Below are 12,811 nucleotides of genomic sequence, written 5' to 3'. Positions count from 1 at the left end.
GTTTTTGTTTTGAGAGAGACAGAGGGACAGACAGGAAGGGAGGGAGATGGGAAGCATCAACTTATTGTTGTGGCACTTTAGTTGTTCATTGATTGCTTTCTCATATGTGCCTTGACCAGGGGGCTCTAGCTGAGCCAGTGACCCCTTGCTCAAGCCAGCAACCTTGGGCTCAAGCCAGTGACCATGTCTATGATCCCATAATCAAGCCAGTGACCCTGTGCTCAAGCCAGCAACCTGGGGTTTCGAACCTCAGCATCCCAGGTTGACAGTCTATCCACTGTACCACTGCCTGATCCCGCGTGTGTGTGTGTGTGTGTGTATGTGTGTGTGTTTTAATTGAAGTTAGATAGATGTTCAGTAAAGGGCACTAATCTGCAGTGTGCTGCTGCTTGTGTTTTTAACCACCATCCAAATGCAGGTTAGAACACTTTTAGTCACTAGAAGTGGCCTTCTGCCCCCTCCTAGTTGTTAACCTGCTTTTAAATGGTTCATTATTTTGAGGAATCATTGCCTTTTATTTACCTTTGCCAGTGCTCTTATTTTTACTGTAATATCTTTTACACAAATCCTGTGTTTTAGTCTTAGATGTTTCTGATCCTTACGAGGATGAGGAAGAATTATTTAAAGGTAACTTGTAAAGTGATATTTAACAAAGTGGATATAAACATTAACTTGTAGATTTTATATTCATTCACTTACCTTTATTGAGCATCTGCCATGTGCCAACCACTGAGCCAATGATGGCAACACGTAGTTCCTGACCTCACGGAGCTTATGCCCCAGTAGAGACACAGAGATAGACACCTGTATTTAGCTGTAAATGAGATCATTATTTTTTACAATACTACAGGGAGAAATGAGAAAAAGCCCCTCAATCTTCTTAGGGAGTCAGGGATGCTTTTGCATAAGAGGCAGCACCTGAGCTAGAATGAGCTTGCCAGGAGAATGGGGGGGTGGGTGCAGGTTTGGGGTGGGGGTGGGCATTGCATTCGAGCCAGGGAAGCGGCCTGTGTAGAGTTACAGAGATGTAAGAGGGGACACGCTTCCCTAGTGAAGGGACTGAACAGTGAGTCAGCATTGCCTGACAGTGTAGAATGGGGCGATGAGGGAACTCGATGCAGGACAGCCCATCAGGGGCTTCTAGAGTTTATCGCTGAGCCTGGTGGTGGTGTCCTGGGAGAATTTTGTACAGAGAAGGGACAGTCAGATCAGTGTGTTAGAGGGCTCACCCTGCAGCATTGAATATGAGCATATTCTATGAGGAACATAAGATAAGAGTTAGCATAACTAACCTCTTGTTATGCATGAGGAAAGTGAGGCACAGAGAGAAGTAACTTGCTCATGGTGATGTAGTAAGTGGTAGAGCCAGGATTTAAACCTAATGTAGCAGCCTGACTCCCCCTGAAATCTTTTATTTATTTATTTGTTTGTTTGTTATTATTTTTAAAATTTTTCTTAAGTGAGAATCGGGGAGGCAGAGCAACAGACTCCTGCATGTGCCCCAACCAGCATCATCCCGGCTATCCCCCTACCGGGCAATGCTCTGCCCATCTCGGGCTGTTCCTCCATAGCTCAGCAAGTGCGCTATTTTAGCACCTGAAGTGGAGGGCATGGAGCCATCCTCAGCACCTGGGGCCAGCTTGCTCCAGTCGAGCCATGGCTGCAGGAGGGGGGAGGAGGGGAAAAGAGAGAGAGACAGGTGAGGGGGGAGGGGTGGAGAAGTAGATGGTTGCTTCTCTTGTGTGCCCTGACCGGAAATTGAACCTGGGACATCCACACGCCAGGCTGACACTCTACCACTGAGCCAACTGACCAGGGCTACTCACCCTGAAGTCTTGACCACTCTCCTGCTGACAGGTCAGAGGCTAACAAAGGAGGAAGAGTGTCTAGGGGATGAATGGAGGAGGGGAAGCTTGGGAGACTCCAGGTGTGCAGTCTTGCTGACTGGAAGATGGAGCTCCTTTGAAATTGCTTTTTGGTATTTTACATTGCATTATACTTTTTTCTTCATAGTAGTGATGTTTCTCATTTAAGCTGCCATTATTATTAATTCACAGAGAAAAAGTCGAGAATGTTGACCTAATTTTACAGAACAAGTTGTGTATCAGCGATGAGTGCATGCAAAGTTTTGGAGGCTTTCACAGTAGTTTTAAGGTAAGTTCAATTGTTTATTATTTTAAGACAATACTCAGTATTGTTCCTAATAAACCAGAATAAATTAAATTTTTTTAGATGAATAGTTGAACTCATCCTTAAAAACACTGTGAAAGTCTTAAACAGTCACCTTCTGGATTTTTCTGTTATCTCAAAGGTCAGAAGTCCCCAGATGCATTGCCCAAGTGGTCTTCAGTGGAGGTCCATTAGAATGCATTCTGGAGTGCTGTCATTCCAATTTGAAGATCACAAGACTGAGTTTAATAGAAGTTAAATGACTTCGACCCAGGTTACAGGAGGGTCAGAACTGGGATCGTGATCCCGAAGTCTAGACTCTTTGCAACCAACACAGTGCTTCTGCGAGGAGAAGCGACATTCGGGGAGGCTGTGACTCCCTTGTGAGGCATGGTGGGAGCCCCAGCAGCAGACCGACAGTGCTGTGTGTGCTCTTGAATTTATCAGAAAAAGCATTATGCCTAGTAATCTTAATCAGTCTATCCTATTAACAGTTATTTAGAAGGCATTTTATAGAAATGTGTTAAGTATTTACAGTAAAAAAATTACACCTGTTTTTCACTGGTGCTGTCTGTTGCCTAAGTGTCAGCCAGTCATGGCAATGAGAAGGTAGCAGAAATGGAAGCACTACAGCCATCATCAGCAACAGACTCTTCAATGTGAGTCCCAGTTTACCTCCCATCTCTTGATGTGGTTGAAACTGACTATGTAGGAGGATGTTTAGATATTAGGTTATATAGTGGGTCTAACATGTTAGCATTAGAAGCCTTAGCAATCACCTGGTCTGGCTACCTTAGACGCCCAGAGCTGTTCTGAGGTCATTTAGCGGCTTCATGACAGCAAGAATAAGACCCACTGTTTTCTTCTTCGTGACGATGAATCTACTGGTTTGTTTCTCTGTTCTTCATGAATCTGGGTTGTTATTATTTTAGGGAATAATAGGACCCTTTTAGAATTGTAGGGGGTTTTTTGTGTGTGTGTGTGTGGTTTTTTTTTTTAGAGAGAGAGAGAGGAAATTGGAGGGGATATGGGAAGCATCAACTCATAGTAGTTGCTTCTCATATGTGCCTTGACCGGCAAGCCCGGGGTTTCAAACCGGTGACCTCGCATTCCAGGTTGACCCTTTATCCACTGCGCCACCACAGGCCAGGCAGGTTTTATTACAGCTAATTTGTTGATTGTTTTCAATAAGACTATTGAAAATTTGGGAGATTATTATCTTTAAACTAATAAAGAACATTGATACTGAGTTTATTGGTTTCTTTTGTGAAAGTAGAAAAACAAAACCAAGAAACATTTTTTGGTCATATAGTGTATAGAGAATAAATATAAAGGATTTTTACTTTTAAAATTCTTTTAATTTTGAGGACTAGTTTAAAATACGGCCTTTTGAAGTAATTTTGTTTAAGTAGATGCATGGAGAAAAATCAAATATCAGCACTAATCTTTAATAAACACTAGAATAATATTAACCCTAGCTTTTAGCTATCAACTTAAAAGAAAGAAACCTAAAAATAAATTTTAAAACATTAAGGAAAGGGCCCCTGAAAAGAATGCACCTTACTCTTTCCTAATCTGGGATCAGTCAAGTATCGTAAAGTCTGAACACGCATTAGCTTTGGTATTTCTAATGAGTCTCAAAACCCTTTTCCAAGTTTCATGATCATAGTACATTTATGTCTTAGAAGGAGCGAGGCATTGTAGCGTGTCCTGTCCTCCTTTGTAGAGCAGCTAAAAGGGCCATAAAGTGTGGCATCCTTGGAAAGGCACTCACCCCAGATGACCACCTGGAGGGCCACTCCACTTGCTTTTTTGCCCAACTGGCTCGCTGTAGACCAGGGGTCCCCAAACTACGGCCCGCGGGCCACATGCGGCCCCCTGAGGCCATTTATCCGGCCCCCGCCACACTTCCGGAAGGGGCACCTCTTTCATTGGTGGTCAGTGAGAGGAGCATAGTTCCCATTGAAATACTGGTCAGTTTGTTGATTTAAATTTACTTGTTCTTTATTTAAAATATTGTATTTATTCCCGTTCTGTTTTTTTTTACTTTAAAATAAGATATGTGCAGTGTGCATAGGGATTTGTTCATAGTTTTCTTTATAGTCCGGCCCTCCAATGGTCTGAGGGACAGTGAACTGGCCCCCTGTGTAAAAAGTTTGGGGACCCCTGCTGTAGACCATTGCTGGCAAGTAAAGTGTGCTTGCTTATGGGGCTAGCCTTCTTCACTTGTTTTAATGTCTGGAAGCCTCACTGCATTGTGAGACGAAAATGAGGTTTTCTGGTTATTTTACCTGACTGTTAGAGAATGGTGTGCTATTGGATGAGAGAAGGTTAAAACTCGCTATTGATTGAGCTGCTCAGGGTATTTGCTGTGTTATCTCACAATGCCTGGGGTGTGTGGCTGTGTTTTTAGGTATGGGTGAGAGTAACTGTGCTTGGAACAGAAAAGCCCTCCTGCACCGAGACACGATGCTGGCAGCGGCAGCCGTGTACAGAGGTAAGGGGGCCACCACCTGCTGCCCATGACTCGCTCAGAGCTCGTGCCCTGTCAGCGTCATCCCTTAACATCACCAGTGCTTCTTCCTGTCCTTTAAGGCACCTTCCTGCACTGCACAGATCACGTAGCTCCATACCCCCTTTCCAGACAGTCCTCAGTGTTCCCATAACGTCCGCTTCTCAGGTGCTGAGGATTTTCAGAGGAGGCATTTTCAGAATCCTGCGAGTGTCTTAAGATCCATTCTTCTTTGGAGGGCAGTACTTTTATTGAGCAGATTATTTCTCCTACAAGCATTTTTTTTTTCATATTTTAACCACTACTTGTCTTTCTAGAAATGTACAAAAATGAGGATGGTTCAGTACCTGCCACATATCAAATCTATTACATGATAGGATGGAAATACCATGATTCACAGGTAAGACAAGTCACTCTTCTTAGTTGATTTATGTTCCACTTGCTTGTATTGTTTATTATGTAGGGTGGGAGATTTTTTAAAATATAAGACAGCATTAAAGTGTTTTATTAGGACTCTATATTTATCTATTTCTAATGTCTTTAATCTTTATCATTTTACTTTCAGGCACGACCAGCAGAAAGAGGTTCTGCAACGGCGTCATTTGGAGAGCTAGGAAAAATACACAATCTTATGTCACAGGGGAAAAAATCACAATAAATATTTATTCAGTGTCAATGTAGTCCGGATTGTTCATCAGAGATCGTTAACTTGCACATCTAAAATTACTACATTTCGGAGCAAGAAGCAATATATTATCTATTTACTAAGAGATTTCAAATAATTAGAATAACCTTATAGTATACTGTATTTAGTAACCATTTCAGTTTCACGTGGTTTCTGTTTTCATGTAGATACTATTTTCTGGTGAGTTGAGTGCCTGATTTGCAGAGTCTGCCCAAAAGCAAGATGATATTTCTCTGAAAAATCCAAAAATATGTTCACATATTAAAATTGCTGAGCTGTTGGGACAACATCACACATGCTGACATTTTGTACCTCTTTCTCCTTCTGATCTTCTGTTATTTCTCTAAGAGGACCATGCCAATGGGCACGAGGGGAAGGACAAACTGGTAGATTCTCTAGAGTTCTGGTTCATTTAGAATAAATAGAGAGCCTGACCAGTGGTGGTGCAGTGGATAAAGCATTGACCTGGAACACTGAGGTCGCCAGTTCAAAACCCCAGACTTGCCTGGTCAAGGCACGTATGGGAGTTGATGCTTCCTGCTCTGCCCTCCTTCTTTCTGTCCTCTCTAAAATGAATAAAATCTTTAAAAAAAGACTCAGAATAAAAAGACTATGTCTATTGTAAGAAACTTAAGCCAAAACTATTTGTCACACAGTCCTCTTTGTCATGAAGAAAACAGAAGTTTATGTACCTCTCCAGAGCTGGTAAGAAGTTTTTTTTTTTACCTCAGAAGAGTGTGTATCTTTATTGGATCCCTCCTCACTTTTTTGAAAGCTTCAGAATTCTCATCTTAGTTTCTTTTTACCTCCAGAATCTGGGTGAGGACAGTTAAGGAGGCAAAATCACACACAAAACCATCTGCGCAGCGACGGAAAGGGCTGTTTGTCGTGTGCTTCTCCTTTGTCCTCTCAGGACATCGGCGCTGTTGTTCTAATAGAGCCCACTATGAGTGACTAGAGTTCTCTGGAGGCACCTGAGCTCAGATCGCTCAGTGAGGGGAAGAAGGTGGCATCGGACGCAGGGCGGAGGCTGGGACGCACACAGGGAGCACCCGAGCTCAGACCGCTCAGTGAGGGGAAGAAGGTGGCATCGGACGCAGGGCGGAGGCTGGGACGCACACAGGGAGCACCCGAGCTCAGACCGCTCAGTGAGGGGAAGAAGGTGGCATCGGACGCGGGGCGGAGGCTGGGACGCACACAGGGAGCGCTGAGCTTGTTCTCATGTCCATGGGGAGCAATGCGAGGCCCTCGTCTTGTCACAGCGTGGTCCCCCCTCTTCTCTAGCCTCACACAGGTCATTATGGCACCTGCTTCTCTCTGCCTGCTGCTCCCCTCTGCCCACCCCCCACCCCCCAGCTCCACCACAGCTCCAGGCTCTCTCTACGTGGGGCTGTGCCTTACCCTGCACACAGCGTAGTACTCATAGATACTCCACTACATTCAAATTGAATTAAATTATGGGAAAAACACCCTTTGGAAGACTAAGTTACAGTTAAAACCCAAAGTTTTATAAGAACAAAATTACTATTCTTGCTGTCTTCAGTAAGGAAATTTATCAATATTAGAGGTTAGGATACTCTTAGTAGCTATTCTATTTTTAACACAAAAGATAAGAATACCTAGGTGGTACAGTTTGGGGAAGCTTTTTTTTTATTTTAAGTTTAATTTTCAGAATTTAAGGGAGAAGAGAACCACAATGAAAAGAAGTGTACGGATTGAAGCACAGACTGCTGACTGAGGGACAGGTAAATTTCATGTCGTCTGTGTCTCCTGAAAGAGGTATTTTAGGCATTAATATTGTGAAGAATGCAGACATAAGTGATGACTGCTGAGGAAAGGGACAGGAACTCGGTGTGTCTGTGTGTCACTGGGTTTGAATGTCTGTCGGGTGCAGGTGGTGGGCAGGAACTGGGAGGGAGACTTGTACTTTTTATTTTTTACCTTCCTATATACATTGTAAAGTTTTTACCAAGGATATTACTTTTCTTTATTTCTTGCTAACAGTGACTATGTGGACAGTGGATGGGGCTGGGGAGGAATCTATACTGGGCTATTTCAAAAATAAGCTCTATTGGTTTTAAAAATAAAGGAAAGAAAAATTAACACAATTAATTGAGGACAGGTATTGTTTTAACATGAGTGATAGTAAAGTTAGTTATTTTAATGTAACAGTAGTAAAGTTACTTTTAAGTTATGTCAGCTTGAAGTATCAAGCTTTAATTGTTTAGAACCTTCAAGAAATTCATTCTTCTGAATTTATCCTTTTAAGCAACAAAACTTTTAAAAAGTTCTTATCAAAATGTTTCCAAAATATGTTACATTCTTACCCAGTGTGTGGACCATAATCATTTCTTTATAGCTCCGCAGTTATTGTCACAAACTCACGTTGTACTGCTTTGCTTATATCTACACTGACTGGCTCCAAGAATTATATGGTTTTTTGTGTGTGTCTGTTTTCCAACACGTATTTACCTACAGTTGTCAGTCTCAATACAAAAGTGAACGTTCTTGGGTCACTTCTTCCTGTTCTTTCTGACCTGCTGTGAGCTCAGAATGGAAGGGGAGCAGAAAGGTTTCTATAGATAGCATGTGGGCAGGAAGGAGAAACAAGGTCTGGAAAGACTCCTCTTTGAAGGAAAATGCATTGTCAGTCTCAGAGCTTCCCTCTGTGCACACTGGAACATCTGTTGGCTACTGGGAGACTTTTTGCATTATTTTCTGGTCTTTAATATTTCAGATTATTGGCCAGGAGAATTCCAGAGGTGGCAGTATACATGGAACTTGATGTTTGTGAGCAAGGTTGTTTGCTTTATGGAAATAACTTTTGCAGGATTTGCTGAGATCATAGGCATCCATTATATGATATGATTGTAAAACAGGGGTCCCCAAACTACGCCCCGCAGGCTGCATGCGGCCCCCTGAGGCCATTTATCCGGCCCCTGCTGCACTTCCGGAAGGTGCACCTCTTTCTTTGGTGGTCAGTGAGAGGAGCACATTGACCATCTCATTAGCCAAAAGCAGGCCCATAGTTCCCATTGAAATACTGGTCAGTTTGTTGATTTAAATTTACTTGTTCTTTATTTTAAATATTGTATTTGTTCCCGTTTTGTTTTTTTACTTTAAAATAAGATATGTGCAGTGTGCATAGGGATTTGTTCATAGTTTTTTTTATAGTCTGGTCCTCCAACGGTCTGAGGGACAGTGAACTGGCCCCCTGTGTAAAAAGTTTGGGGACCCCTGTTGTAAAAAGTTACACTTATATTAATAGAAGAGTTAATTAATGCATGAAGTAGCTATGAAGCGAGTTTTGTTTTTCAAACCCCTAGTACCATTTTTATCCACCAGGTGGAACCCAGTTGAAGATGTGTACAGTTTTTATACTCGGTTAATATCCCTTAAGTAAAGAGGGAAGAAAAGTACTATGAATTAGCTTCTGTGTAGGAAAGAAATGAATATTAATTGATAACTGGGAAAAAGAAGGATACTTGGTGCAGTGATGATTATTTCTTTATAAGTTATTTTAGCCTCTCTTGCCCAAGAAGAGATGTTATAATCTTTTGGGGGTGGGAGGTGGGGTGTTACATTGTTGTCAATAATGTGAAGTTTATCTTTAGGAAACTTATATAAGTGGACCTGCCCTTCCAGAAATTGATATGCTTGAATTCTCTGCCTGGATACTTGACAGATATTTATCTTGTTGGTTTAAAAAATTAATTTGAAAATAATGGAAGGTGCAGAGGGCACTGTTAAGTTGTTGACAGATAAGTAAATAATGCTTTGGTATCTGTGGTCGTTCTAAAATTTATCCACAATTTTTTTTTAATGTGCTTCTCTCTAAAAGGTGGAGCTTCCTTGTCCTCCCTTTGAGGATGGGCTGAATTTAGTGCTACCCTTCCGAAAAGTATGGAAGTGAAAGTGTGTCACTTATGGTCACAAAAGGCATGGCTTCCTCCTTGCTCTGCGGGGATCACTCGCTGAGGGGAAGCCAGATGTTGCACTGTGAGGGCAGTGTAGCAGCACAGCGGAGGGGAATCGGGGGCGAGGCGCCATCGCTGAAGCAGAGCTCCCCTCCCCATCTATGAGAGGACTGTGGTCCCCTTGACACCTTGATGGCAACCCATGAGAGACCCTGAGCCAGAATCACCCAGATGTACCACTCCCAAATGTCTGATCTGCAGAAACTGAGAGAGAATAAATGTTTATGTTTGCAGTGATGTGTTTGTTAACACACCAATATATAACTAATTTGCTCTCTGTGGGAAAAGTTGGGTGCCCAGAATATACCAAGTTGTTTCTTTAAGTATAGAACATAGCTCGCATATTTGAAATTATGTCAAGTGAACATAAACTACTGTATTACACTTGTTCAAAGGAAAACTGGACCTGAGAGACTCTGATTTTGAGGTTTGAGTGCATGGTATCTCAAAATGGAAGTGACCTCCCATGGTACATTTAGTAAGCCTCAGATTTCACTTCCTAGAATACTAGGATCAGTTTTCTGGAAACCTGACTGGGGCTAGTCTAAAATGAGACCGGAGAATCTGAGGACACTCTGACCTTAAGAATCCAGTGAGCTGAACAAGTGCCTGGTCTCCTGGTCAATTTCCCTGTCTGAGCTGTGGAGGAGTGGCTGACAGCTCATTATCCCAAGGGGCTGTTGACACAGCACTTGTTACCAGACTCTCAGATGTGCATAATGCTGTGGAAACAGTTAAAGGCTTTTGAAAAGCCAGCGCTGATCCTGCTTTGCTAGCTGTGGCTGAAACAAGGCGAGGTATATGGCCTGCACTTCCCAAGTGGCAAATGCAGCCATCCAATGTCCAGACACCTCCTTTGGGATCCCATGCATATGCTCAGATGCCGGTTCTTGTTCTGTCAGGGCCAGCCCTACCACGGTAAGCAGGAGCAGTCCCAGTCTAAACTGTGCTTGCACTTAGATGGAGAGGGGGAGGTCGGGGAGGAGAATCCCACAGACTCACCGGCTCTCTCGCTGAAAGAACACTAGAAATAGAGGGAAGGGCGGGGACTGGGACTCAGGTGATTCCAAAGGCTGAGGCAGATGCCATCTCTCTGACTTCCCGAGTTTCATCTGGAGAATTACAGGTTTGGTGCTCAGTCGCAAAGGAGGCCACAGGTCTGTCTTCCAAGTACCTAAGGGGCTTTTACAAACAAAATTTCCACCTTCTTCCTTTGGTTAACTGTTGCCATAGGGACCCTGCCTTTATTTCAGTGGTGTGGGTAACACAGGCCATACACTGTAGTTCAGTATAGAATATGAGCTAAGCCAGAAAAGGGGTCTGACCAGAGTGCCTCAGGACTTCAGAGGGGAGAGATGGCATGCAGTCTGTGTGCGGTGGGGTGAGGGTGCCCTTGGGGAAGGCTTCTTCCTTTCTGCAATTCACAGGGCACTGTGAGGTCTCAGCATGGTGCTGGGGTGGAATGAGCAAAGAGCCTGGGCCTTTACAGGGCCTCCTGTCAAGTGGAACAGAACAAATAATAACACAGATTTCTTCAAATCTAAGTGCTATTCATTTCAAGTGTATCCTAATTTTGGAAATGGTAAAATTTGGAAAGAAATTTTAGAAATACTGAAATAAGGTAGTAATAGATAATCCAGAGTGCTTCCTGTGGACCTGACACTGTCCTAAATGCTTACCCATAGCAATTTTTACTTAATAAAAGGCAACTATACACAGCGACAAGGGCTTGCACTGCCTAGGCTCTTGGGGAAACATGGTGAATGAATGGATGAGTGAATGAATGAATGAATACTAGGAGGATAAACCCTTTGTCCTTCACCCCTAGACCACCTGGTGAAGAGAGTTCCTTGTCTAAGAACTTAGATCTTTACAAATGGTAATTTATTCCTTCCTTCCTTCCTTCCTTCCTTCCTTCCTTCCTTCCTTCCTTCCTTCCTTCCTTCCTTCCCTCCCTCCCTCCCTCCCTCCCTCTCTCCCTCCCTCCCTCCCTCCCTCCCTCCCTTCCTCCCTTCCTCCCTTCCTCTCTCCCTCCCTCCCTCCCTTCTTTTTTTCCTTCCTTTCTTTTTTTCTTTCTTTCAACCCGCATCTTGGGCCAGTGCTTTAATCAACCAAGCTATTTTTAGCACCTGAGGCTGATGCACTTGGACCAACTGACCTATTCTCAGTGGCCCCTCTTGAACCAATTGAGCCACTGGCTGTGGGAGGGAAAGAAAGAGAGAAAGGGAAGAGGGAGGGAGAGAGAAGCAGATGGTTGCTTCTCTTGTGTGCCCTGACCAGGAATTGAACCTGGGACATCCATACACTAGGTTGACACTTTATCCACTGAGCCAACTGGCCAGAGCCTACAAATGATAATTTCAAAATTATAGTGTTATCAAGGGAAACAGCTATCTCAGTCATGCTCCCATTTCTTACTTCTCTCCTTTTACAGAATTATCCTTGCTGTTCCTTATGAACTTTGGAAGTAACTTGCCTAGGTTAAAAAGCATTCTTTTGGGCCCTAGCCAGATAGCTTGGTTGATTAGAGCAGTGGTCCTCAACCCCCAGGCTACAGACCGGTACCAGTCCCTGGGCCATTTGGTACTGATCGCAGAGAAAGAATAAATAACTTACATTATTTCCATTTTATTTATATTTAAGTCTGAATGATGTTTTATTTTTAAAAAATGACCAGATTCCCTCTGTTACATCCGTCTAAGACTCACTCTTGATGCTTGTCTCGGTCACATGATACATTTATCCGTCCCACCCTAAAGGCCGATCCGTGAAAATATTTTCTGACATTAAACCGGTCCGTGGCCCAAAAAAGGTTGGGGACCACTGGGTTAGAGCATTGTCCCAAAGCACAGAGGTTGCCAGTTCGATCCCCAGTCAGTGCACATACAGAAATGGCTCAATGTTCCTGTCTCTCTCTTTCTCTCCCTTCCTCTTTCACTAAAATAAATAAATAATATATAGAAAAAAATTTTGGGGAGAAGCGTACTTTTGGGACACAGATAAAAGTGAAGTGGTTATCAGGGGGAGGGGAATTAGGGGAGGGGGTGGGGTAAGGGAGTAAAAAGGAACAAATATGTGGTGATAGAAAATGATTTGACTTTGAGTGATGGGTATACAACATAACAGTTCAAATGCTATAGAAACATTTACCTGAAACTCATGTACTCTTCTTGATCAATGTTACCCTGTTAAATTTATTTTTCTAAATAAAAAAAAAACCAAAAAAAAAAAAAAAACAAAAAGGAAACCTAAGAACTTAAAAAAAAGTATTTGAGGTCAATTATATTCAAGGACAGTGCTGGGTACTACAGATACAATGTTGAATATAAAATAATCCCTGCTCCCACAGAGCGTACAATCTATAAATAGATATTTATTTTATTCCCCATTTGGTTATTAGTTATCTCTGTGTCTTCTAGTATATTTAATGAGATTTTCCCTTAGACTCTTCCTTGATTTTGATTTTCC

At 42.8% G+C, this 12,811-nt stretch overlaps 1 protein-coding gene across 3 annotated transcripts in view; it reads left to right on the top strand.

The window, feature by feature from the left end:
* Positions 1–5,357, top strand: part of NDUFAF5 (NADH:ubiquinone oxidoreductase complex assembly factor 5) — a 46,935-nt gene extending 41,578 nt beyond the window's left edge. For 2 of the 3 annotated variants that reach the window (XM_066387119.1, XM_066387120.1), the window contains 3 exons: positions 4,583–4,666; positions 4,999–5,081; positions 5,247–5,357. In XM_066387119.1, the coding sequence (XP_066243216.1) occupies positions 4,583–4,666; positions 4,999–5,081; positions 5,247–5,339 (260 nt within the window). In that variant the 3' untranslated portion in view covers positions 5,340–5,357. Of the gene's footprint in view, positions 1–2,057; positions 2,155–2,311; positions 2,599–4,582; positions 4,667–4,998; positions 5,082–5,246 lie in introns of those variants that run through there. The other variant, XR_010751728.1, reaches the window with a different exon arrangement.
* Positions 5,358–12,811: the final 7,454 nt, after the last annotated feature.

The sequence above is a fragment of the Saccopteryx leptura genome, chromosome 5, assembly GCF_036850995.1.
Source record: "Saccopteryx leptura isolate mSacLep1 chromosome 5, mSacLep1_pri_phased_curated, whole genome shotgun sequence".
NCBI lineage: Eukaryota > Metazoa > Chordata > Mammalia > Chiroptera > Emballonuridae > Saccopteryx > Saccopteryx leptura.
This window is presented reverse-complemented; position numbering and strand designations above follow the sequence as displayed.